Source organism: Montipora foliosa, chromosome 5, assembly GCF_036669935.1.
Source record: "Montipora foliosa isolate CH-2021 chromosome 5, ASM3666993v2, whole genome shotgun sequence".
NCBI classification, from domain to species: domain Eukaryota; kingdom Metazoa; phylum Cnidaria; class Anthozoa; order Scleractinia; family Acroporidae; genus Montipora; species Montipora foliosa.
Window position 1 is genome coordinate 13,737,825 of NC_090873.1, and position 24,458 is coordinate 13,762,282.

At 38.5% G+C, this 24,458-nt stretch overlaps 1 protein-coding gene and 1 long non-coding RNA gene across 3 annotated transcripts in view; one reads left to right on the top strand and one right to left on the bottom strand.

The window, feature by feature from the left end:
- Nucleotides 1-16,392, bottom strand: part of LOC138003672 (general transcription factor 3C polypeptide 1-like) — a 103,782-nt gene extending 87,390 nt beyond the window's left edge. Inside the window, exons 1-4 of one of the 2 annotated variants that reach the window (XM_068849870.1) lie at nt 16,269-16,392; nt 12,376-12,593; nt 10,660-10,817; nt 9,555-9,798 (exon numbers count right to left, since the gene is read on the bottom strand). In XM_068849870.1, the coding sequence (XP_068705971.1) occupies nt 9,555-9,798; nt 10,660-10,817; nt 12,376-12,593; nt 16,269-16,320 (672 nt within the window). In that variant the 5' untranslated portion in view covers nt 16,321-16,392. The remainder of the gene's footprint in view (nt 1-9,554; nt 9,799-10,659; nt 10,818-12,375; nt 12,594-16,268) is intronic. The other variant, XM_068849869.1, reaches the window with a different exon arrangement.
- Nucleotides 16,393-21,637: 5,245 nt separating this feature from the next.
- LOC138003258 (uncharacterized) lies at nt 21,638-23,851 on the top strand. Its single transcript, XR_011123457.1, has 3 exons — nt 21,638-21,707; nt 23,177-23,303; nt 23,743-23,851. It is a non-coding gene; the product is annotated as an uncharacterized lncRNA (long non-coding RNA).
- Nucleotides 23,852-24,458: the final 607 nt, after the last annotated feature.

The window sequence follows — 24,458 nt, forward strand, 5'->3', positions numbered from 1 at the left end:
TTAGTGATCTAAACAGTGGTGAAAACTCTCAATTATGGGAATAATATGTAGATGATACAATGACATCGGAAGTGGTCAGAGTAATGCTCAGAAAGTACACGTAGCCCAAGGACCTTTGGTCAAAGGACAAAAGATTGATTGCAGTTACAGTGTAAATAGCAAAAAGTGCATTAGGAATTTAAAAGTATCATTCACTAAACACCAACCAGTGTTCCAACCAGAAATCCTAGATGGGAAGGAACTAGAAGAGGTTATATACAATGTTGAAGTGCAAACTCCTACATGTAGGCATAACTTTTGCAAGTACATGTAATCTCTCTTGGAACGGGCACAACAGTAAAGTTTTATTAGAAAGAAGCAGATAAACGCTTGTATTTCCTTGTGCAGCTTAAACGGCCGTAGCCCGCTCCCAGAGATCTACAAGCAATTGCAAAAAGAGTCACACACACTCACTGTTCATAACCATACAATGCATGTTATTCAAGTCAGCGTGTCCCCAACCCCCCTTCCCCCCAACCAAAGATGTTTCCATCTCCACTTGCCATTGAAACTAAAGGGTATCAACATTGAAAAAGGGGAGAGAGGAGGGAGGGGCCTTGGGACTTTTCTTATGAACTGGAAGAGGCAAAGGCAAACAATCTGATCCCACCAACAAGTCGGCCAACTGTGGGTCGACTTTTTCAGATCTCACAGCCTCTCCAGGGTGCTTTGGTACGTCACTTCGTTGACAATTCTCAGCTCCGCTATGCCAAGGAAGTCTCTAGCCGTGCTGCGTGCTGTGCCTGCAAGTCTGTAAGCACTGTTCACTTCTTCTCATTCCGGGTAGAGCACCACCTGAATGCTGGAATTAAGCTTGGAGGCTTAGGGAAGACTGTGGAAATAGACAAGTCGAAGTTTGGTGACAAGAAAAAGTACAAGGGAGGGAGAGTATCAGAAGGTTTGTGGGTATTTGGCGAAGTGGAGCGAGGATCGCAGAAGGTGCTGCCGTTTTGGGTTTGGAGGGACAATTGTACAAGTCTTGCTCCTGTGGTGACTGCTTTGTGGAACAAGTCTCTGTCCTCTTGCACATGGCCGACAGCTTGGAAAGAAGCTAACATCAATCCCCTCCCAAAGGTAGACACTCCTGTTCAATATTCGGATTTTCGGGGAATTAACATGACTCCAGTTATAGCACGCTGTTTTGAAAGAACTGTATACCATCATTACAGTAAGAAAGTCTTTGAAGAAAATCTGACTGTCACACAATATGCGTATAGGGAGGGCTACAGCTGTACAGACGCCTTGATTCAAATACAGTATAATTACTTAAGGGCACTTGATGATAAGGATTGTAACTATGTTAGGCTTTTTGCACTGGATTTCTCAAAAGCTTTTGATAATGTAAAACACTCGTTAGTTGGGGAAAAACTAAAGGCTCTTGATCTCAATCCTTATCTGGTTAACTGGTACTTAAGCTTTCTAATGGATAGGAAACAAAGACTGATATTAGAGGGTGTTATTTACAAATGGCACAATGTGAACAAAGGAACAACCCAGGGTAGTGTCAGTGGGCCTCATCTTTTTAATTTGTTTGTCAACGATTTGGCCATTAGGGATAATGACCTTACCAGCATAGTTAAATATGCTGACGACACCACCTTGCTAGTCAAAGTATGTAAAAATGAAATAGATCTTTCTCAAGAGGTTGTCAATCAGTTTTTCAGTTGGACCCAAGATAATGCCATGGCATGTAATCCTAAAAAATGCAACGAACTAATACTTTGTAAGAAGGTTGCTCATGATATAGACTCCGTGAACAATATAACGCAAGTTTCTTGTTTAAAAGTGTTAGGGGTTACTTTACAAAGTAATCATAGATTTAACGAGCATATTAAGGTTAAGCTGCAGGAGGCCAACAAGTGTGATAAGATGTTTACGTAAAGAGGGATACCAACAACCAGACGTAGATTACGTTTTTAGATCAATTGTTCTACCCAAACTAACGTACGGTCTACCCGTATATGCCTCCTCAATACCTGAATTAACGACGGTTCAGAATTTTCTACAGCGCTGCTTTAAACGCAAATATGTTTCGTACCGAATTGACATGTATGGCGTATTAGAAGAGGTTGATCGCTCACTATTCAAGAAGATCTCCGGTATGCCCGGTCACCCTCTGTACCCTTCCGTCCCCAAAATGAAAGAAAGCTCAGCACGCCTCCGAGTTCCTAGTAGTCAACTCCCTAGGGTTAATACCCAGCGTTTTAAAAATAGTTTTTTTAAGAGGCTTTTTTTAAATATAGAGTAGCTATTTAATGTAATGTCGATAGCCTTGTAATTCTAATTAATTCTTTCGGCTATTTTTAATGGAACTGTTCTTGTTTTAGCATGTATTTTTGCTTAAAAAACAATAAAGACCTATTAATTAATTTATTTATTTATTTTATTCTTCTGTGTTCCCAACCGAACTAGAGAGACCCTAGTTCATTGTCTCATCACTACACATACAGTATCCGACCTGGAACTGTCATCTACTCAGATCGATTCACTCCGTACATACCATTCAAGCAGCTAGGATACATGTACATCCATCTATTCGTAAATCATTCCAAGAACTTTGTTGACCCCGACAGTGGTGCACACACCAATACTATCGAAGGCATGTGGGCTTTTGGTCAAGAAGAAGTTGAAGTGGATGTGTGATACCCTGTATGAATACATAGTTTACCCAGCTACTTGGATGAGTTCACCTGGTTCCGGAATTTCGGAAAAGACCGAGCATTCGAGCAGTTGCTGATAGACATCACTGTACAGTTTCCACTGCAGTAAAATTGCAATTAAAAATATTAAAAAGTCAATGATCAATAAAAAGTTTAAACTTCTGAACCTTTTTCTAATGAACAAAAAATAAACATGTCAGTGACATAAATATGTCGGCCGACTTGCAAATTAACTCCCCCCTTTGGTAACCGACCCTTGCCAAAACATCAGGAAGACGTACAATCTTGGACAAAACTTGTTGGGAAATCTCACGCTCTAATTTGTCTGTACGTGTGTGATAAGAATTAAATTCTTCCTACTTTGCCCCCTCCCCTCATTCCAATGTTGGCTAAAAAAACGGCCAAAGGCTTGCGCATTATTTTGCATATTATCACCATTGGTAAGGGGAAGAGGGGGTAAGGACTAATATACTTTTGAGTGCATGCCAAATGATGCTCAACCTAGAATTTTTCCCAAGAGTTTTGTCCAAGATTGTACATGTACGTACTAGTGTTTCATTTTTAAATGGACACTATTTGGTTATCACGTTTTTGGCGTTCCTTAAGAAGTTGTTCTTGCTTCCAACTGAAAAAAATAAAATTTGAAACAGTATTTCGACCAACGCATCTGTAGTGTGTCGACCAATGCATCAGTAGTGTGTTGGCCGATGCCTCGGTAGTGTGTTTGCCGACATGCCGGTACTGTCGGCCGACGCGGTGGTACTGTGTTGGTGGTGTGTCGACCAACACACGTCGGCCGACGCGTCGGTGAGATCGGATTCTTTACATTTACCCTGGAAGAGTTGTTTTAGGAAGAAGAAGTGAATTTTCAATTCAGTGTCTCAACCTTTTTGCAACTGCTTGTAGTTCTCTTCTTTCTGTACCACATGCGTATGTACTTGTGTATGCAGTAAAAGTTTTTATTACTCTTTGCCAGCCTACATGTACATGTGCCTAAAATGATGGGAATTATTTTTCCTGGCCAAAGTTATGGCTAGAAGATTGTGGAGACCTGTATTCCCGCTCTAAGTTTCTATTGTCAGTGTGGAAGTATTGGAATTTTCTGGAAAGTTCGCAAACATCAATATCATGCAATGTGTTGTTTCAAGAATTTTCTAGAACTGTGACTCATCAGTTTCAAATAGTTTGTGACTCGTAAGTTTAAAATAGAGTTTATTGTAATAGCTGTAAATAGATACTTTTGGAAACTTCTAGCCTCTCTTCGGATAGTTATATAAGCGGCTCTCTAGTCAGTCAGTCGGTTGTTGTGATTCAGGACTTCATTGCCTGTCTGTGATATCCAAGTGATATTGTGTGACAAGTGACAAGTGATAAGGGATTTCCCCATTCCTGTGTGATTCTAGCATTCTACTGTCAACTTTACAGTACTGTTGCTTTGCGTGGAGCATGATACTGTGAAAGAAGTCTTCAGGAGATTTTGTCAATGAGAAGGACAGTACACTGTACTTTGCCTGTGGCCAGATAAGCGTAGAGAAGTATTACTTAAGTTAATTGTACTGAGATTGTATTGAAAGTCCCTAGCTCGAGTTAAGTTGTCTCCTGTTGTTTGCAGTTAAATAAAATAATTGTGTTTCGTGGAAATAGCGAGGTTATTAAATATCTTTCTGCCGGTGATTAGTTACCATAATACAATGTATTGAGGATTGGGCCGAGCATGGTACGGTCAGAGGAGCTAAGAAGTTGAGCTCCCAAGCAAAAGTTCTCTTTTTTTCGAATTGTGCATGGAATTCTTTTCGTTTGTGAAAAGAAAATCAAAGCTAAGTAGCAGTAGTAGCGATCGGTCCTCCAAAGAAACAAATTCACCAGAATCCAAGCGTTTAAAGGAGGGAGAAGACGACTTACACTGCCACGAGGCATTCGCCGTCGAGTGTAGTGCACTCTCAAGCAAAGGAAAAAACGACGCAGTTCTTTCAGTTTTAGATATGGCCGAAGACTTCGCGTCAAAAGTGGACCTGATTCTCAGTAAACTTGTCAAATTGGATCAAATTGCAATTGAAATCCAATCACTTCGAGAGTCCGTCCAGCGAATCAACCTAACCGTCAAATCCCTTCAGCAAGATTGTGTTCGCGTCAAGCAAGACCTGAGGAAAGTATCTACTACTACACTAATCTAGAGCAGAGTGTAGAAAGCTTAAACAAAGATGTCCAAGAAGATAAGGCTAAAATGGGAGAGATAATAACAAAGAACGAGGAGGAGCTGAAGATACTCCGTTTACAACTTCTGGATTACAAAGTGTACCAGCGCCGAGAAAACTTACGTTTCTATGGCATCCGTGAGGATAGAGAGGAGGATACCAAGGAAGTCTTGTATAACTTTTTGGAGAATAATCTGGGAATCTCCAATGCTCGTAAAATCGAAATCCAACGTGTCCACAGGACCGGCAGAAGACCAAACAACGGTAAACCCAGAGGTATCATCGCACGTTTTCTCCACTACTCAGATCGGGAGGATATTTTCGCCCGCCGTTCCACTCTTAGCAGAGAGAGTGACTTTGGCATTGGCCCAGATCTCCCGAAACAAGTTGTTGACATGAGGAAAAAACTCATCCCTAAAATGATCGAGGCGAGGAAGGAAGGAAAGAGGGCAGCTTTCAGTAGGTCACAACCTCATATTTTATTTGTTGACGGTGAGAAATTTTCTTGAAGCTGTACATATCACGCACAAGCATAAAAAACCCTATGGCATCCAGGTAAAGGGACAATGCTCATTTTAAGAAGAAAAGGTTCCTTTGATTTCCTGAATTTTGCGTTGTTGGATAAAACAATTTATTAGTTGTTGTTATGATTTTAAAAGAAACATTGGGGGCTCTTCTGGTGGACTATGCAAATAAGGAGTACTCTTGAGACAACCCAATACGACGTAGTGCTAATAAGTCTTTTATCACTGGCTACGTTTAAATCTTTTGTCTCTATGTTTGATGTGATGAGTGTTTTAATGTTAGTAATTTTGCTTATTGTTTTGGGAAGTGCAAATACCCATGGGAGTACCAGCTGCTGCTCTATTGTTTCTGTTTTTACCTTTATAAATATCAATGGATAGTAATAGCCTAAAGTTTAAAATAATCTCGCTGAACGTTCGAGGTATACGAAATTTTGAAAAGCGGAAATCAGTTTTCAATTGGTTAATGAAGCAAAATTCCGACATCTGTTTTTTGCAAGAAACATACAACACTGAGGATATTGCAAATCAGTGGAAAAAACAATGGCCTGGAGACATATACTTCGCTCATGGCTCTACCCATAGTCGTGGGGTTGCTATATCCTTATATGCAAATCCTTTGACTTTAAATTGCAATCAATTCAAACTGATAAGGAGGGGAGATTTTTATTTATCAAAGTAACAATTCAAGATGAGCCCTTCCTTTTGGTAAATATCTACGCCCCCAATAGTGTCACTAGCCAGTCTTTGTTCTTTCAATCATTGACCGAACTTCTTGGTGACAGTCAATACCAAGAGACCAATCACAAAATTATATTAGGCGGGGACTTGAATATCACTCTTGACCCTGATCTCGACTGTTCAGGTGGAAAACCAGTGCTAAAAGAATCGGTGAAGTTTGTAGACGATATTTTGATAAAGAATGGTTTAGTAGACATTTGGAGAATCCGTAATCCCGATGCAAAATAGCCCAATAATTCAAAGGCGATTAGACTACTGGCTTATAAGCGATTTGCTACAAGACGATGTACAGTACTGAAATGAGACAAACGCAAACATGCGGTGAGCACCCAAACGCGCGGTGATATTCAGACGATGACCACAGCAAAACAAGTCAAGTCAATTGTTGACTATTCAAATAAAGTGGACACTTGTTGCGAAAATGTTGAAATGCAAAGCTGAATACATTCTTCGGAAACCAGTAGTGCTTTTAGACATGCAACATTGTTCTCCGTGAAAAACCGCGACAAATTGATGTACAACTTTAAATACTCTGCCCTCTTTTACACGAAACTCTGCGTGTAAAATTTTACACGCACTGTGAAGAATTTGCGTGTAATTTTTTTACTCACAACTTCGAGTATTTTTTTACTCACGCGTAACGCTCGCATATTTTGCGTGTAAAATGCGCGCAATATGGCGGACTTACACGCATGATACGCGCGTGTAATGCTGCTATTCCTGCGGCCAGTACTGTAGCTAATGTAGACATTGTGACAGCAATCAAAACAGACCATTCGGCAATAACCCTTGAAATTAACAGCTTAAAAGATCAACAGCGTGGTCCCTCTTTCTGTTCAATAACAGCCTATTACATGTAGAAGACCCCCTGTATACTCAGTGCTTACGTGATGGTTTCCCAAAGTGGCTTGACGAAATTAATTATTGTGATGATTTGAGAGTTAAATGGGATTGGATGAACATAAAATTCGTGAGGAAAGTATACATGTATCTTACAGTAAATCAAAAGCTAAGGAAAGGAGAAAGAAAATGCAAGATATTGAAAGAAAACTTAAATTTTGTGAGGAGAAAATACATGTAGCAGAAACGCCCACGCGGGAAAACTTAGCAAACCTTGCATCGACTAAAGTGGAATATGAAAACGAGTACAATTATATTGTGAGGGAATCAATGATTCGTTCCCGTGCGACATCCCTTGAGCAAGGGGAAAAAAATAGTAAATACTTTTTGAATTTAGAAACTACATGTAAAAATAAGAAGAAAAGTTGCATAAGAAAACTGGTTCGGGACAACAATGAGGAGACCACTGATTCAAAAACCATAATGAATGAAATACAGTATACAACTTCTACTCAGACCTTTATGATGAAAAGCCCGGAATGCGAACTGACTATACAAATTGTCCCTTCCTTCAGAACTCTTCGTCAATTCCCAAGCTGTCTGATTCAATGCGCGATTTGTGCGAAGGCCAGTTAACATACTCAGAATGTTTTAAGGTTTTGTCCACATTTAGTAACAATAAAACGCCTGGGAATGATGGGCTTACAATTGAATTTTACAAATTTTTCTGGCCAGAACTCGGGACGCTATTAGTGGATTCACTTAATTATGCTTATTTTTATGGCGAACTATCAAATTCGCAAAAGCAAGCCGTAATAACCTTAAATTAATAGAGAAGAAAGACAAAGATAGGCGATGGATCAAAAATTGGAGACCAATCTCTCAAGTTAATGTGGATGTCAAAATTGGTTCAAAAGCTAATCACTCAAAGGTTAGAAAAGGTTTTACCTTACATTATTCACCATGATCAAAATACCTTTGTCAAAGGGAGGACCATCTTCGATGCAGTGAGAACAATTAGTGACTTCATGGAATTCACAAGTGCGCAAGACTATCCGGGCATAATGACCGCTATAGACTTTGAAAAGGCCTTTGATTCTCTAAATTGGAACTTTGTTTCAAGATCATTAGAATCCTTTGGTTTCGGAACATCATTCTTAGCATGGATTAGCACATTTTATGAGAACATAACCAGCTGTGTTGCTAATGACGGCTTTTTCACTCCTTCATTCAAACTCAAACGAGGTGTTCGACAAGGCGATCCACTATCTCCTTCACTTTTTATCATAGTACTTGAATTGCTGGCGATATCTATATGAAACAATGGCCAAATTAAAGGTATCATGGTGGACGGGAATGAAATTAAATTAGTTGCTTTTGCGGATGACATGACATCTTAAATGTCTGTGACAAATCATCCCATAGCGCCCTGTTTGACAACCTAGAGTTGCTCGGTGCATACTCCAGATTAAAGATTATAACCAAGACAAAACAGAAATCCTCCTATTCAGGAATATGCAGTTCAGAATCGGGGGTGAGTGAAATAAGCAAAGTTATAAAAATTTTAGGGATCAATTTTACAAAAAAATACTCGCTCTTCTACGAGCTTAATTTCGAATCAATTGAGAAATCCTTGAAAGGATTGTTAAACTGCTGGGATTGGAGAGGACTCACATTACTTGGGAAAATACAAGTCATTAAATCGTTTGCTATTCCCAAGATCTTATATAAAGTTACCCTTATCTCAAGAAATAAAGAGTTCATAAAGAAAATTAACACCTTATTATATTCTTTCATATGGAAAGGAAAGGACAAAATAAAGCGCTCTGCATTGATTAACTCTTTTGATAAAGGAGGTTTAAAAATGCCCGATATTGAGTCAATGATCTCAGCTCTGAAAGAATAATTTGCATCAAGAGGTACCTATCTCAAGAGCCAGCTACATGGAATCTCTTCTTAGATTTCTACCTTAAAAAAGTTGGGGGAAAATTCCTGTTTTATTGCAATTTCAGCTATCCTCGGCTTCCTATAGCACTCCCAGAGTTTTACAAAGAGTGTTTAGTGGCATGGACCTCTCTCAGCCAGGATAACCCTCTCTTAATCTCAAGGACAGAGAAAAACTCTGACCAGGGTGGGAATTGAACCCACGACCTTCGGGTTAGATCTCCGCCGCTCTACCGACTGACCTTGTAGCTCAGTCGGTAGAGCGGCGGAGATCTAACCCAAAGGTCGTGGGTTCAATTCCCACCCTGGTCAAAGTTTTTCTATGTCCTAGTGTGGGCCCATTTCCATCAGTAGGGCTAACGCTCGCATGGTTCATATGGGATAGAAATCTAGCACTTCACATTACACTCTATTCAGTTAACTCTGTTTAAAATATAAGTGCTACACGGCCGACGTTTGTATAAACGTAACCTTTCCTTGTAAATTAATAAGCTGCTGCTTGACACTAAATTCAATCTAATCAAAAATAATTTACATTGTATCATGAACATGTGGAGGCCCATCCAAATGAAACAAAAAATTAATATGTTTAATGTTGTTACCAAACTAACCTGCAAGGTGATTAAGCCTAGCAAGCGTAGACCTTTTAGATAATGGAAAAGTGATTTGGCTTCCATCTTCAAAAAGTTCGAACTGATAGCTCTCTGCATGCGTCCATTGTATCTTGCTTGTCCAACATGCTCCAACAAGCAGTACTGCATGTCAATAACTGTCATGTTAGGATCACAGTGTGGTCCAAGAAGAGCTTTCTCTCGCAGCTCTTGTGAGGCAACCATCACAAGGCAATCCCCCCACCTGTTAAAAAAAGCAAAGATAAAGGCTAGCTAAGATTTCTGTTAGAAGTATAAAATCCTTGAAATTTTCTTATACAGTTAACGGCTGTGAAGGAGACTATGTACAGTACAGTTGTACATTTAGTCCAATGACCCCAGGGAGTGAGACTTTACTTTTCCAGATTTTACTCTGTCTAACGCTAAATGATTTTACTTGTTAACGGGGGGCAGTTCATTAGTCAATGGGTTAATGAATCCACATACTTGTACTCTGAAGCATAACTTTCAAATTGTTGACAGACATTGAAAAAGTAACCAATGAAGTGAATCAAAATCAACCAATCACAACCAAGGATGTGACCTAATCACCCTTAATCTTCTACGCTATGACTGATGGGAGCCAAAAAACTCAAAACTTAATTTGATTCATTTGAAATTTCAATTTATGAAAAGGTGCCACAGCATACAATGAAAGTCAATAATTTATAATTATAGTAATCACATGAAAAAAACTTACAAGTAAACATCATGAACTGTATCAGTGACTGTTAGATACGATTTGACAACTATAATTAAAATAATTATTATAATTATAACTATTATTGTCGGATATTGTCACCGTGTTAATACAAATAATACTTTCTAGCTCTCTAATATATTCGTTCACTCAATCTCCATTTTCAGCCCATAATAATTATACTGTTACAGTATGACCTTTTCAACTTCTAGCTACATGTACCTGTAAGATCAAAACAGAACAATTCAACAACATTTGGCTTTGATTTCCAAGTGCCCAAGCATTCAGAACTTAATTAATTTTTTTGGATTTTACATTTTTAATCTATGCAGAACAGACAAGCCCTGCATTGTACATGTACTGTACCTTTCATACACAGTTTCCAAGTTCTGGTACACTGCCTGTTCTCTTATCACCTCTGTGATGTTTTTACGCTCATGGTAGCTCGGACACGAGCCTCTAACACCTAAGTCTTGATCACAGATAAGTTTGAACTCATTACTGTCTCTAAGGGGACCTACATACTAAAAACAAAATAGTATAAGTAGGTGTCAGCAGAGGATCACAATGTAATGCGAGCTTGTAATGAGTTATTAACTTTCAGCAAGAATAATTATCTTTACCCTAATATTTCACAATTATTCTTTGAAATCGAGGTAAATATTCTGCCCTTATTCGCCGAGATTGAAAAGAATAATTGTTTTTGTATATACTCACGAAGTGATCTCAACAACATTTGCAGAAGAAAACCATCCAAAGTCGATTTAATTGACATCTCAATTCATGCGTGGAAAACGTGCAAGCCGCAAAAAGCTTGCGCGAAAGTGTTTACAGAAGCTTCAAACATGGCAAATCTAAATAACCTTCGTTAAAATCCTCGCCACAAACAGCAAAATGGTCATTTAACACCGTTTAAATCAGAAAGCTAAATCGAAAGTCTGCTTGTTAAAACACTTTCACTGTTTGAGGTTCATTTGAAATGGAAATTGAAAGTGCAGTTGGTAAAAGATGCACATGAAATGGCAGCTGCACTGTAATTGAGGTGAGCGTTACTTTGTTATAAAATGACCCGTCTTTTTTCCTTGCAGCCTTTAAAATAAACTTTCTTAGACATTTTTTTTAATTCCTCGATTTCAGTAACAAATTTGTTTTGGTGTGCGACCAGCCCTGTTGGCGTGAAGATTGTTTAATTTTCAGGAATAATTATCTGGAAAAACGAAGTCAAACACTAGTTGGCAAAAGTATGAACTCTTCTCTTACCCTTGAAAACTTTCAGGCCAAATTTTGTGGCTTTCTTTGTCTTCTGTAGCACAGCATCATTTTGTATTCTCAATATTTCCGATTCATAATTTATTATGCTGGCGAGTTTACGCCGGCCATTTTGTTTTGTTTGGATCAAGCATTATTTACTCCGTAGGGAGTGAATAATGCTCAATTACTCCAAGATATCGAACCAATCAGATTGCTTGAAACACCAAGATCACTGAGTGAGTATATACTAATACTACATATAACCAACTTTAAATAAAATTTAATGCAATGCCTAAAATATAGCATTACTGTTGGTTGAGCATCACACTACTGTATGGGAGGTCGCAGAATCAAAACTATGGCCGGACTAACACTCAGGATCTTGAAATAACTGATGAAAAAGTGCTGCATTTGTATAAATGACGTCAGTCTGCAAATGGTTAAGATTCTGTAGCCTTCTCAGATATTAAGACAAAAAAACGTGGGCCCCATCTCAGAGGCCTTCAATCTTCATAACCCAGTGGGACGTAAAAGAACCCACATGTCACTACAAAATGTTACTATTCACAAAGAGTAGGGCACTGATTTCCCGGTAATTGTGAAGAAGAGCTCCCCAAAACCGACAGTCGGCCGACAGGATTTTTGGGGAGCTCTTCTTCACAATTACCGATTTCCCAGTGTTGTATATACATGTATCTGGGTTGCAGGGAAGGACAAGGTAGATTTTTGGAGATACATGTATATTGTCACTCTTCTAGCGATCTAAAAGATTCACAAGTTAAGAATGGTTGAAATCCTTTTCAATAACAAAATACATAGAAAAATTAATACCTGATCATGCGGGTTCTTTGGTCTAATTTCTATGGCTTCCGTATCGTTACATTTTTTTGCAAACACATGAGAAAATGGTTCCTCCAGAACAAAAAATTCCACTTCTGACATGTCAACAATAGCTTTCCATAGAAACTGCTTTGCTGCAGCATCAAGCTTCAGTGGAAATGGCGGCTTTCTTACTTCTAGATGTTTCCATAACTGCTCAATTGGGCAACCTGTGAATGATACACATAGATACATTGTACCATGATGAAAGAAAACCTCACTAAAAGATGTACATAATGTTCTGGTTCAAATAAAGTTTTTCCTAATGGTTTAAAATTTTTCAAACCAGTGCGTTAGACTACTTGCTTCAAATTATCAAACAGGAGGAGGATTAAATAATTATTGTCATACCAACTACATGTATTACATCACACTTGCGAAAACTCAAATAAATGTACATAAAAAAATATCTATATTACAATAAAAATATTTAAAGTACGGATCATACGTTTAGGAACATACATTTTAATAAATGTATGTAATTATAAAATTATTCATTTATCAATCTGTCTGCCTAGATTAGCAACTTGTTACAGTATTTGCGGATACAGTGACTCTTTTGTAACAGCTAAAGTACTTTCAATTGAAACAATGAACTCGAACTTGAAACTTTGAAACCACTTCAATTTTGATTTTTCGTTGTCTGATACATATGATGGGAAACAAAGGAAAATAAAAATTTACCTAGTTTAAAACTTTTTGAACCATAATTATACAGATAAAATGGTTACACACTGCAAGTGTCCTACTGTTAAAAGTTGATTTGAATGACAGATTTGTAAGGTCACAGGGATGGCACAGTGGTCAGTGCTCTCACCTCTGACCAATGTGGCCTGCCTTCAAGCCCAAAACTATATGTCACACAGTGCTCGACCTTAGCGGTAGTCCACTAGTCCTGGACTAGTGCAAAATGCTTGTGGACTAGTAGAAACTTAGAACCACTAGTCACAGGACCACTAACTACTTTGTAATTAGTTTTTGCAATGTCAAAAAAAAATACATTAGGTGAAAACAAAATACACATCTTGTAAATGTTGTTTCGATGCGTTCCTCACAACATTCGATCACACAAACAGTTAGTCCAATTTAATTATAAAAAGATATTGCAAATAATATTGTCATGCTGCAATCAGGAAGGACTACCAGAGATTTACTCAGGACTAGTAAATTTTCAGTTCAAGTACTCCCAGGGCAAGCGATCAAAAAAGTTAAGGTCGAGCACTGTCACATGCAAAGGCTTTTTCTCTAGCTCCTCCAGTTTTCCCTCTATTAAAAAACCTTGATCTGCTGTTTGATAAGAGTTGATTTGATTTCTGTACAGTGTCCCCAATGGACGTACAGTATCAGGCCTTCTGATGGGGTGATATGAAAAAATGCAAATTATGCAAAATTTGCAGGGCAGATTACGTGATTAGAAAGGCCAATTATGCCATAAATAATGTAAAATTAATCATACAATTTTTTTTCTGCACAATTTTAAGCTTGTTTTATAAGGTTTCAGGATAGGAAAAACACTTTTTTGCTGCCCTAAAGACATTTTGAACACAAGGGCAAAGTAATCATGCATCTTGATCGACATTAGTTGGGATCAATAAAAAAATAAATGAGGTCTTCTGCACTATCGGTGCACCACGTAAAAAGTTGAAAGGACACAGCTAACATGCCAAATGAATGATCAATAATTATTATTGATATTCCTGCATGCTACAACTACCTTCTTGTGCTTTGTTTCTATGTGCAGTATTATATTTCTGAACAGATTGGCTAATCTGAACAAAGGGCATGTTTGTGTTACACCAGTAGGCAACTCTTTAAGAATGAGACTCGTACCAGGCGCCTGACATGCAAAATAACGCCTTGAACTTCTAATGCTTACAAAATCGAAGGTGACAAACGTTTTTTAGCCTTTTTCCAAGGTAAATCATGTTTAAAATGGCATATTTATGCAGGAATTCCTAAGAAACTTGTTGATTTATGTTTTATTTTATGAATATTGTGCGTTCTTTTGTGAATCATGCGAATTTTTCCTGAATTGTGTGATCGGATGCGATTTGAGGTTGATTGTGTGAAATCAAACCATCACATAATATCAGACGGCCTGACGTATACAAAACATGGACCCCTTCATGGACCCCAAGGACTGCCCCTCATTTTGCAAAGTTACAAGCAGAAAATTATTTAGATGAAAGAGGGAAGTGATCTTCACACTTACCAAATTCTAGACACATGAGAACCCATGACCTCTGCGATGCTGGTGCAATGCTCTACAAACTGAGCTTTGAAGTCACTCAGTTGGGAGCAGGTCAATTTGTTGGGCTCATTTGTTCCTGTGAAGGACTCGACAAAATGAATTGAACTTCTATTTGAAAAGCAGGTTATAGACGAATAATCCCTTTGGAGCCACCAAATACTGTAGGTGGTACTGTACAGTGTATGTGTGTGTCTATAACAGGCAATAGCCCTTTTCACGGTTGGTTTTTGTTATTTGCATTACAACGTAATCCAATGTGGATGTGAGGCAATTTCAAGTTAAAACTACAAAATAGCCTGAAATTGCCTCACATACATGCTAGATTATATTGTAATGCAAATGAGAAAAACTAACCGTGAAAAGGGCTATGGCTTAAGTCAGTAGCCCATAAATAGGAGCGAACAACAGCCCTATATTCCTGTCATGGCATTTTCACAGACCGCAATTTATTTTTGGATTCAATTTCCCGATAGCGATGACCAGTCACAAGAAACTAACTTGACGTCATAGCGTCACCGAACCAGAATAATATTGTCTTTTTCTTTTTGCAGAAAAGGTAATCTAAAAATAGATTGTACATGTGCTCCTGGTCTGTAAAAATACCCTGACAAAGGCTTACATGTACTGTTACAGTATGGGAGTTGTTCACTAACTTTATTAGTCATCGGCTCCTGCTTAAATTGTCCAGGTACACTGTAAGTGTGAGGATCATTTTTCGGCTTGTAAGACATATTGAGTTTACAAAATGAGGGGTGGTCCACAGAGGTAGTCCAATTGGACCGGGTCCACATGGGTGGTCCATGGACCTGGCATGTTTTCTATACGTCCATCCCCAATAAGTTCCCCAATGCTAATTTAAGATACTAGCCAAGACCTGCAAAAGCAGTTCTTAAATACTGCAAACAGGTCTGCAAACTACCAAACAACCCGTCAACTCAACATACACAATGACTGTAATGTACCATTGCAATTACTTTGACTGGTAATGCACAATAAATCAACGGTTTTTTCAAGGATTCCACAAAAGCAAAGCCAATAACGATGATATTTTAGGGTGCAAGAGCAATAAGAAACAATTCAAGCTTTAAAAATACTGATTTACACAGTGCAGTAACAGGATGCATATCCATAATATAGGTGATTTTCTGACCTTATGTCATCGCCGCCATGTTGGCCTTGGTGGACGAAAACAAATTGTATTGGCTCCTTTTCTTCGTCCACCAGAAATTGTACATTACCCACTTGTCATCAGGGATTGGTTGCAAATCATTTATACTACAGCTCTTAATTGCATTATGTGATGGACGTACAGCTGTAAGCTTACATGTAACAACGTACGCGACTCGTCAGGTCTAGTGTAAATCCTGACTACCTTTTCAGAAACTGCAGATTTGCAGTCACCAGTGCAACGGCAGAAAATCAAACCGTGATTTTTCCTTGTCCTCTCTGTAGGCAGGCCTTTACTACTAAGCATCAAGTAAGTGAGGCCTGACTTGACGAAGTTTTGCGTTTCAAGCTAGGGGTGATGTTTCAAATAGCCAGCGTGTCAGCGCTTGCATGAAAAAAAAAGTTCGGTTTCCTAGTTATTACTTACCGTCTAAGCCATCTAAGGCGATTTCGTCCATGCAAGACAAGAAAGCCTCCATTGTGTGTACAGTGCACCTAATCAAGCGGTATTTTTGAACAAAACCTGCAATCTATTGTTAAGTAACCAAGCCTCTCTTACGATTGTGATTACTGTATTTACAATTACACGAAATGTTTCAAATAACTGATTGGTCAATCGAAACACCGACTTCTTTCCAAGCTCATTTCAAGAGCCCATCTTATTCAAAGGATTAACCCAATAACACTGTTTCACGACACGGAAGTGTTTTTACCATGTGAAACACCAATTATTGTAGTCCAGGAGCTGAGACCGGAAAAAAGGGGTTTCGCTCTCCCATCACCACAGAAAAGGTCTGATAACGGATTTTGATAGAACAACACCTCCTGAATAACGCCAGGTAGTTCGTAGGGTCGATTTGTGGTATAGGTTTTGAGTTAAGGGGGTGTTTTCTGACGTCACTGTAAATCTCACATGAAAGCGAGGTTAACAAGCTGATGGGCATTTTCTGACGATTTTTTTACTAAAAGTGTCCCGGCATGACTCTAAAGTTTGTGTTAACGTTATCTGAGGATACAAGAAATACCGCTGTGGTGATAACTTAGGTCACGTGACATGACACAAGACAAATAAAACAGGCGTTGTATTACTGGTAGACAGTTCTCTTTACTTTTTTCTTGGAACGGCACACTTTACTGAGTGTTAAGGTCATTAAATTCAAATTCACCTGCACCTTAATGTATCTTTTGGGCAAGAAAAAACTTCATTTCTCCTTACTACGTTTCCTGCTTAGATTTTGGGTTCCGCAAGACACCACAGGCATCCCGGTCAATTGTAGGTAAGTAAGTAAGTAATTAAGTAATTAAAGACTGTAAAGACTTAATTAATGCTGCAAGATTGAATGCATCAGACAGAACCCTAGAAATTGTCTGGTATTAACCCAGGCTTTTGAATTGTGCCTTGAAACAGGGAAAAAACTGGCAAACAAACCGTTTCTGGTGAGCCAAAATTTCAATGTACGTATTTCACTTTGTTTTTGCTGCCATTTCTCCTTTTCAATAAACGCGGTTAAATAGTGTATTTTTTTCATTTTAAAGAAAAAAAATGTGCTTATCCTCAACGACAATTTTAAAATTGGCTTTTAAACCGCAAGAAATATTCTCTTTTGATAAAACCATACTTAAGAGCCTCGATTCCATGTATTGTGATGAAATCGAGGCTGACGAAATCCAATATGGCCGCGCCCATGCCTTGATGTGGTCTGTAAGTATCTGGAAAGTTTATTCATATATTTCTTCTTTTGTATCTCAAACAAGCGATTTCTATCTTTGTAAAGCCACTTATAAGTTAATTTTGCCGGCAGTATTCTAATAATTTTCCATTTTTTGTACCGAAATGATATTTTTCTCGTCACTTTTTTTGACAAAACCAGACTTCATTATTATTATAACTGGAGTATGTTATGGTTTAAAGCATTTTGAAACATATCGTTAAGGTAATAAGTATGAATACCGTGGAATGCTTTTTGCTAATTAGCAAGATATTATAGCGATGGTAATTTTTAAGAAAAATTGCACCGTGTAGTTCTTTTAGTCTAGTATTCAGAGTATTCTACGGTTCTTTGGTTGCTTAAACTTGTTAGAAAGGACAAAAGACATTCTCATTGCGTTGTTAACAGTGTAGGATGTGACCAATCTCTGAGAAATATAAGACCGGTAGGAGTTCGAGTCATTTGTTGTTGGAATGAGCATAGTTCGAGTGCTAAAAAAGCAAATGAAGTAAACCCTTGCAAATACGTGTTTAATTTTTGCTTATCATGTTAGCTCATATGGCTAGTCAAAGGGAGGATAACGGGGATTTCCTGCCGGGAATAAAACGAAAAAGGATAGAAGAGACATCACCATCACAGAAATGTATTATCTGTCAGGACATTCATGGTGAGAATCTCAGAAAAGGCAAGGCTATCGAAACTTTCATTAGTGCTGCAAAGCGCCGTAGGGATGAAGTTTATAGTAGGCTTTCAGGAGAGGTAGATGATCTTGCCAAACGAGATGTATACTGGCACTCGCCTTATTACTCTAGCTACACAAGCGAGCAGAATATCCGCTACGCTACTGCAGCTCAACATCATACTGATGAAGAGGTCTCAGGCAGCAAAGGAAAGGAAGTTCAATCAAGAACATCCCGTTCAAGTGTTAACCCCACTGACTGGTCAAAATGTTTGTTTTGTCGTAATAAGACACACAAAAAAGTAGCAGCGATGTACAATGTGTCTGCACTTTTGAAGCCAGTGAAAGAATCAGGAAAGCCGCCGAGGTAAAAGGCGATGAGCGAATGTTGCATTGTCTCCTTAGTGTAAATAACGATTTAATTGCCGCCGAAGCCAAATATCAGAAAGATTGTCTTTCCTCTTACGTGAGCAAATCCAACTTAAAGCATCAAGGGTTTGATGATGGCGTGTCTGTGCATGAAGCCGCTTTCAAAGAGCTTGCACAAAGTATTGGTCACTGCATCCTTGAAGAAGATAAAGCATACGACATGTCAAGTCTTTTGCTAAAGTATCAAGATATTTTGAAAGAACGAGGAGTTGATGGTGCAAGCTACACTAAGCATCGCTTGAAAGAACGCTTGAAGAGATACTTCGGGTGTGACATTGAATTTTTCCAACAAGCCAACAAGTGCAAATCAGAAATTGTCTACTCTAGTGCTTTGTCTATTCATGATCTTATAAACGAAGCAGCAGCGAGCAAGATGAAGACTACAGCCTCTAATTCTGGGAATTACGAATCAGCTGACTACCAGCAGATAAGGAGTGTTGCAGGCCGCATAAGAGAGGAGATCAGGAAAAGCAATGGAATCAAATTGCGTCCACTTGATGTCAAGGAAATAACCTTGGAGACCAAAATAAAAGAGCCTGAGATTTCAACTGTGTGTAAAAGAATTGAAGATGAGCGCAAAGTGTTAACTAACTCGCAAGACATTACCCACTCAGCTTCAAACGCTAGAGTGAAACTTCCCAAGCAAATAGGTCTGGCCATGGCTGTAAACCACCTCACGGCCTCAAAGGTGTTGATTACCTGCTAAATCGCATGGGACATTGCTCGTCCCACAGTGAAGTACAAGAAGTTGATACCAGTCTGGCAATGGAAGTGACTGCCATGGCAGAGCAATTTGGAACAGTCGTGCCATCTAATATTTCGCCAGGTCCGTTTATTCAGTTTGCGGCTGATAACAATGACTTAAAGGAGGAAACATTGGATGGGAAAAACACCACACACGCAACAACCATGATTGTTTATCAGCGAAAGCAATTTGGCCCAGGACTCCCACCCACGGCACGAGCTGATCACACAATGCGCAGAAGATCCCTAGAGGCCGCTAATACCCTGTACGACATCCGCGAATGCTACATGCACGGCAGAAGACCTCTACTTACTGAATACAAAGGGACCATTCAAACGGAGTGGTTTTCCAGTATAAGTAACGAGTTGTCCAACGCAACTGATAGGGATAATATTTGGGCCCTACTTCGCATTGATCCCTCTCGCGTACTTGATACAACAGTTGTAGCGGGAGCGACGCGCCAGCTTGTTCCGAGCTGGAGTGGATTTAACGCATTGTTATTTCCTGATATCCCACGTGTTACCAACATTGGCTATTGTCCGTTACTCGATGCTTCATTTACTGAATTCAGCACAGTGTATACCGTTATGAAGCATGCACAGCAGATTAGCTTGAGTGTTGGACAGTTGGAGTCAGTGATTACGTTCGACTTAGCTATCTATGTTAAGGCGAAACAGATACAGCTTAAGTTTCCCGACGAGTTTTCCGACACCATTCTTCGTCTTGGTGGTTTCCACATTGCGCTGAACTTTCTTTCCATCATTGGAAAGAAGTATCAAGGTTCTGGTCTGGATGATCTGTTAATAGAATCTGGAGTGTATGCCGCCGGGACCACATCTGCACTGTTGGCTGGTCGATCTTACAACCGCGGAGTAAGGGCTCACAAACTGTGTTTTGAAGCTTTCTTTCGACAAATGTGGAAAGCTTTCTTGACATGGTGTAGCAGAAGAGAGCAAGCAGAAGGGAGACTTGTACATGTGGAGGATTCGGTGAGGACGATGCTCGCAGAATGCAGACAGCAAATAGATTCAAAGAACAGTGCTAGAGCCATTGAGAAGTTTGGAATCCTTCAAGAAGAACTATTCCACTATTCTGTACTTCTTTTCGTATTCGTACTTTTCTTGTCACTGCTGTGCCTCAGTTGTTCAATAAACTCTTCCTCGACTTCAATAAAACGGGAAGCCATTCTTACAACGAGAATAGACTACAAATCTCAACAATAATGCTTCGTTGAAAAAAAAAAAAAAGAAAAAGGATTAAATCTTGTACCAGACAAATGTTAAACTTGACGACGTTTCGTCCGAAACCATTGGACTTCATCAGGTCGATTTTATGATGTATCCGATTTTCCCCCAAGAAGACGGGAATACACGAAAATCGGATAAGTTCCCTTTGCTCTCCGATCACACGATTTAAACCCACTATTCTCTGATTTTACCACTTCACGCAGCAAAACGCATGCTGTGTTACACAGAATAATCGTAATATGAATCGGAAGAATTGAAGAATCGGAGACTTTTCGCTAGATGCACAGTTAAAATCAGAGAATTGGAAAAATCGTACATTGGGAGAATTTTTGCGAGAGACAGAGATAAGGCCGTTTTGCTACGTGAAGTGGTAAAATCGGAGAATAGTGCGCGTCAATCGTGCAATCGGAGAGCCTGGAAAGTATCTTAGAATAGCACCGCGAAAAAGGGCTCTACTATTCTCGGATTTGGAATACGAGGAAAGAAGAATGCAACGCGATCCTCACCCTCAGTGAAGGCTTTCTTTCTCCGAAACGTAACACGAAATTTAACTTCACTCCAACTAGAAATCCGATTCCAAACTTGAACCAAGATCTCTCTCGTTATCTGTATATTTTTGTGTTCGGCAACTAAATAGTCAATCATTTATAATTAACAAATAAAAAAGCCGCGCCTGTGATCTTTTCGTTGTAAAGCGCGCAGGGAGCGGACAGAGCACGGAAGAAGTGTAAAGGAATCACGAGCCGTAGTCGAATGTGTACTCTATTTCTTTACAAATGAACAGATCACAGGCGAGGCTTCTACATATGTTTTGAAGTAAAGAATTGCTTAATGTCTTCTCGCATTCGGCTAAATTTTCGGAAGATTTTCCAAATCCTACTTGTGGCGTTAGCCTCATAATGCATGCTGTTTAAACCAATGACAGCGCGCGTTATATCGGAACTTATTGAATGTATATTGAGAAAAAAGAAAAAAAGATGGTGCCAGCTTTTTCATTTGGCTTTATCTGGTGAGCTAAAACTGCGCTTATTTCATCAAATCAAACCTTTTATTTCGGGTAGGTAACTGCTTACTTCTTATCTAATCATACATACTCTTAATATATTAAATGAGTTTAGTTTTGTCGGTCTCTCGTTTAGGCCGTTTTAAGATAAGATATTGGAAGTAACATGTTCGGTTGTCAGTTCTGGTTGCGGTGAGTTAATTAGTTACTTCGCCATATCAAACATTTTCTCTAAAATACTAAAAGATTATTCAGAGTTCTTGTCATGGTTGCTAGAATTGCTGTCCTTTGCAATTTAGCTTACGTTTTCGATTTTAAAAAATGATGATGTTCCACGCAGAAATGAACCCTGACGAGACGATTCACGTAAAAGTATTGAAGATCCGTTAGCAGGATTGAAATAAGTATAATCGTTCTCTTGTAAAAAGATTTTTAAAAAGACTATGAGCTTTCGACAGACTGAACTGCTGTCTTCAACGGATAAAAACGAGTAAAGAATAAAAACGAAAGAATTTTAAATATAACGAGAAATTCGCATAAATTAAAAGATAAAAGCAAGTGGTAGAAAAAATGTTAAAATTAGAGACAGCAGTTCAGTCTGTCGAAAGCTCATAGTCTTTTTAAAATCTTTTTACCAGAGAACGCTTATACTTCTTTTTTGAGACCAATAATAATAATAATAATAATAATAATAATAATAATGACGATGACAACAAAAGCAATATTATACACAAGTAAACGAGGATAACCTCAACAGGCGAAGTATAACCAGCTGATCCAATGCTCTCATGGCAGTCTCTTACAAAAATGTATTGGGGATAAAATTTTCAGAAAATTGTTCAAATCGGTCTGTAATTTATTATATTCTCAACATAAGTATCTTACAACATTAAATAGTATTCTCAGTACATTTTTTACGATATACCTGCTGAATTCGTTTGTACCATATGTTTATCGTTAATACCATCTGTAAGATGATATAAACAACCCTAATGTTTAAGCAAGTTTCCAGTTTGTCTCATTTTCAGAAAAAAGCAATGACCGAGCCAGTTTCAGCGTGGTTTTGACTAGAATAGATACTCCAAAATAACGTGAAACACTTAGGTTTAAATTTGTGTATATAAAGTGCCAAACGATCTAACTTAAGTTTTATTAAGTTCAAAAAATATGTGTAACCAGAACAATTTATGAAAGCCAACCATTCTCCAATAAGTGCTAAGGCTTAAATAGTGCAGATTAGTGCTTAACACTAGAAACGATACTACGTGGGGTGCATGGAATGACCGGTTTTTGTCTCCTTGTTTGGCCCTGAAGTTTTAAGTTGTGTTACGTAGTTGTCATAAAGTGTCTCACTTTATTTTGGAGTATCCATCTTAGTCATAACTGTTTCAGCATAAAACATTCTTGAAAATGAATAAAATGGCTTAAAATACACTTTCATGCATCTTGAAACAAAAGTAGTAATTACCTAAAGAGGACCATTTAGACATTGAAAACACCATTTTTGTAATATTTATGTACAGGAGACAGGAATTATATGCAAAAGATCAAGCACTGCCACAGACATGCAAGTGCTTGTGTTTGGCAAACAAGGGTTTTTCTTGCTGTTCCTGTTTGTATGGAAAGGAAACAATCACACATTTGGCGAAGGTACTCAAACAAAAAAATTGTTATTTTAAGTAACACTCTTCTTCCCAGTCAGGAGAAGGCTTTTGTATGAGCTGGGCTGCTGAGCGAGACGTAAAAAAAACATCTGCCCTGGATGGAAACTCATTTTGCCGCAACCGCCGTCTACTACGTTAGAAGATGCTTTTCAAAATCATACGCCCTATTATGTTTGCTGATCATGCGTTGAATTATCCAGATAAGTGCCAGGATCACTTCTCATTTCGTGTATAACCTCTCACTTCAAAATACAATTTTTTATTTCGTTCATTATTAGTATTGTTGTTCAACAAATTAATATATGCTATTCTACCAAAAAAATCAGTGTTTGATCTTTTCCTTGAGAGTTTGCACGAGAACTTAAATTGTGTCTTCCCTTTAAGAAAAAATGTGCCATTTTCATCTTTTTGTCCTCCGTCATCAGAATGTCCAAAGCCCTGTAGTTGCTCTGAGGGACTGGAAACTGTTGGATGTTCATGGCTGGAATTGACGTCAATTCCAGGACCCTTGCCAGTAAATACTACTTATCTGTAAGTTTCATATTTGTACTAGATGGGAAACTGCAAGCACAATTTGAAAAAGAAACATCCACGTAGAGCGAGGAATGCTAAGCATTTATGCTGCTATATGTTGTTTAACGTATAACCACAAGACAAACAACTGCTAATTGGGTATATTTAATTAACTTTGTATTTGTAGCCAGCATCAGTAAGCTCGATCAACTGAAAAAAAATGCAAACATTTATTTGTTCTTTCGGAATCGCTGCATGGTGTTACTTTCCGTTTGATAGTGCTTAAATTTTTAAGTTCGCAAAGACAATAGTTACATGTAAATTAGTCACCACCGGTAAACTTGTGTGAAGTTTTATTTGTATTTACCCACGAATAAATGGCACTTTTCGCACTTTCTGAAAGACTAGCTTAGAGGTGACTAGGAAATCACTATTCATCTCTACCTAAGAGAGGTATTCCCGTAATTGCCATCATTTCAATACATTCATACGTACATATAATACGTACGTACGTGCGTACATACGTATCGTTTATTTAACTCGATGAAAGATTAAAGGGTCTGGTCTCGGAAAATATCCTTACCCCCCTCACCCACGGAAGGTCACTGGAAATTCCCCAGGGAGGAGG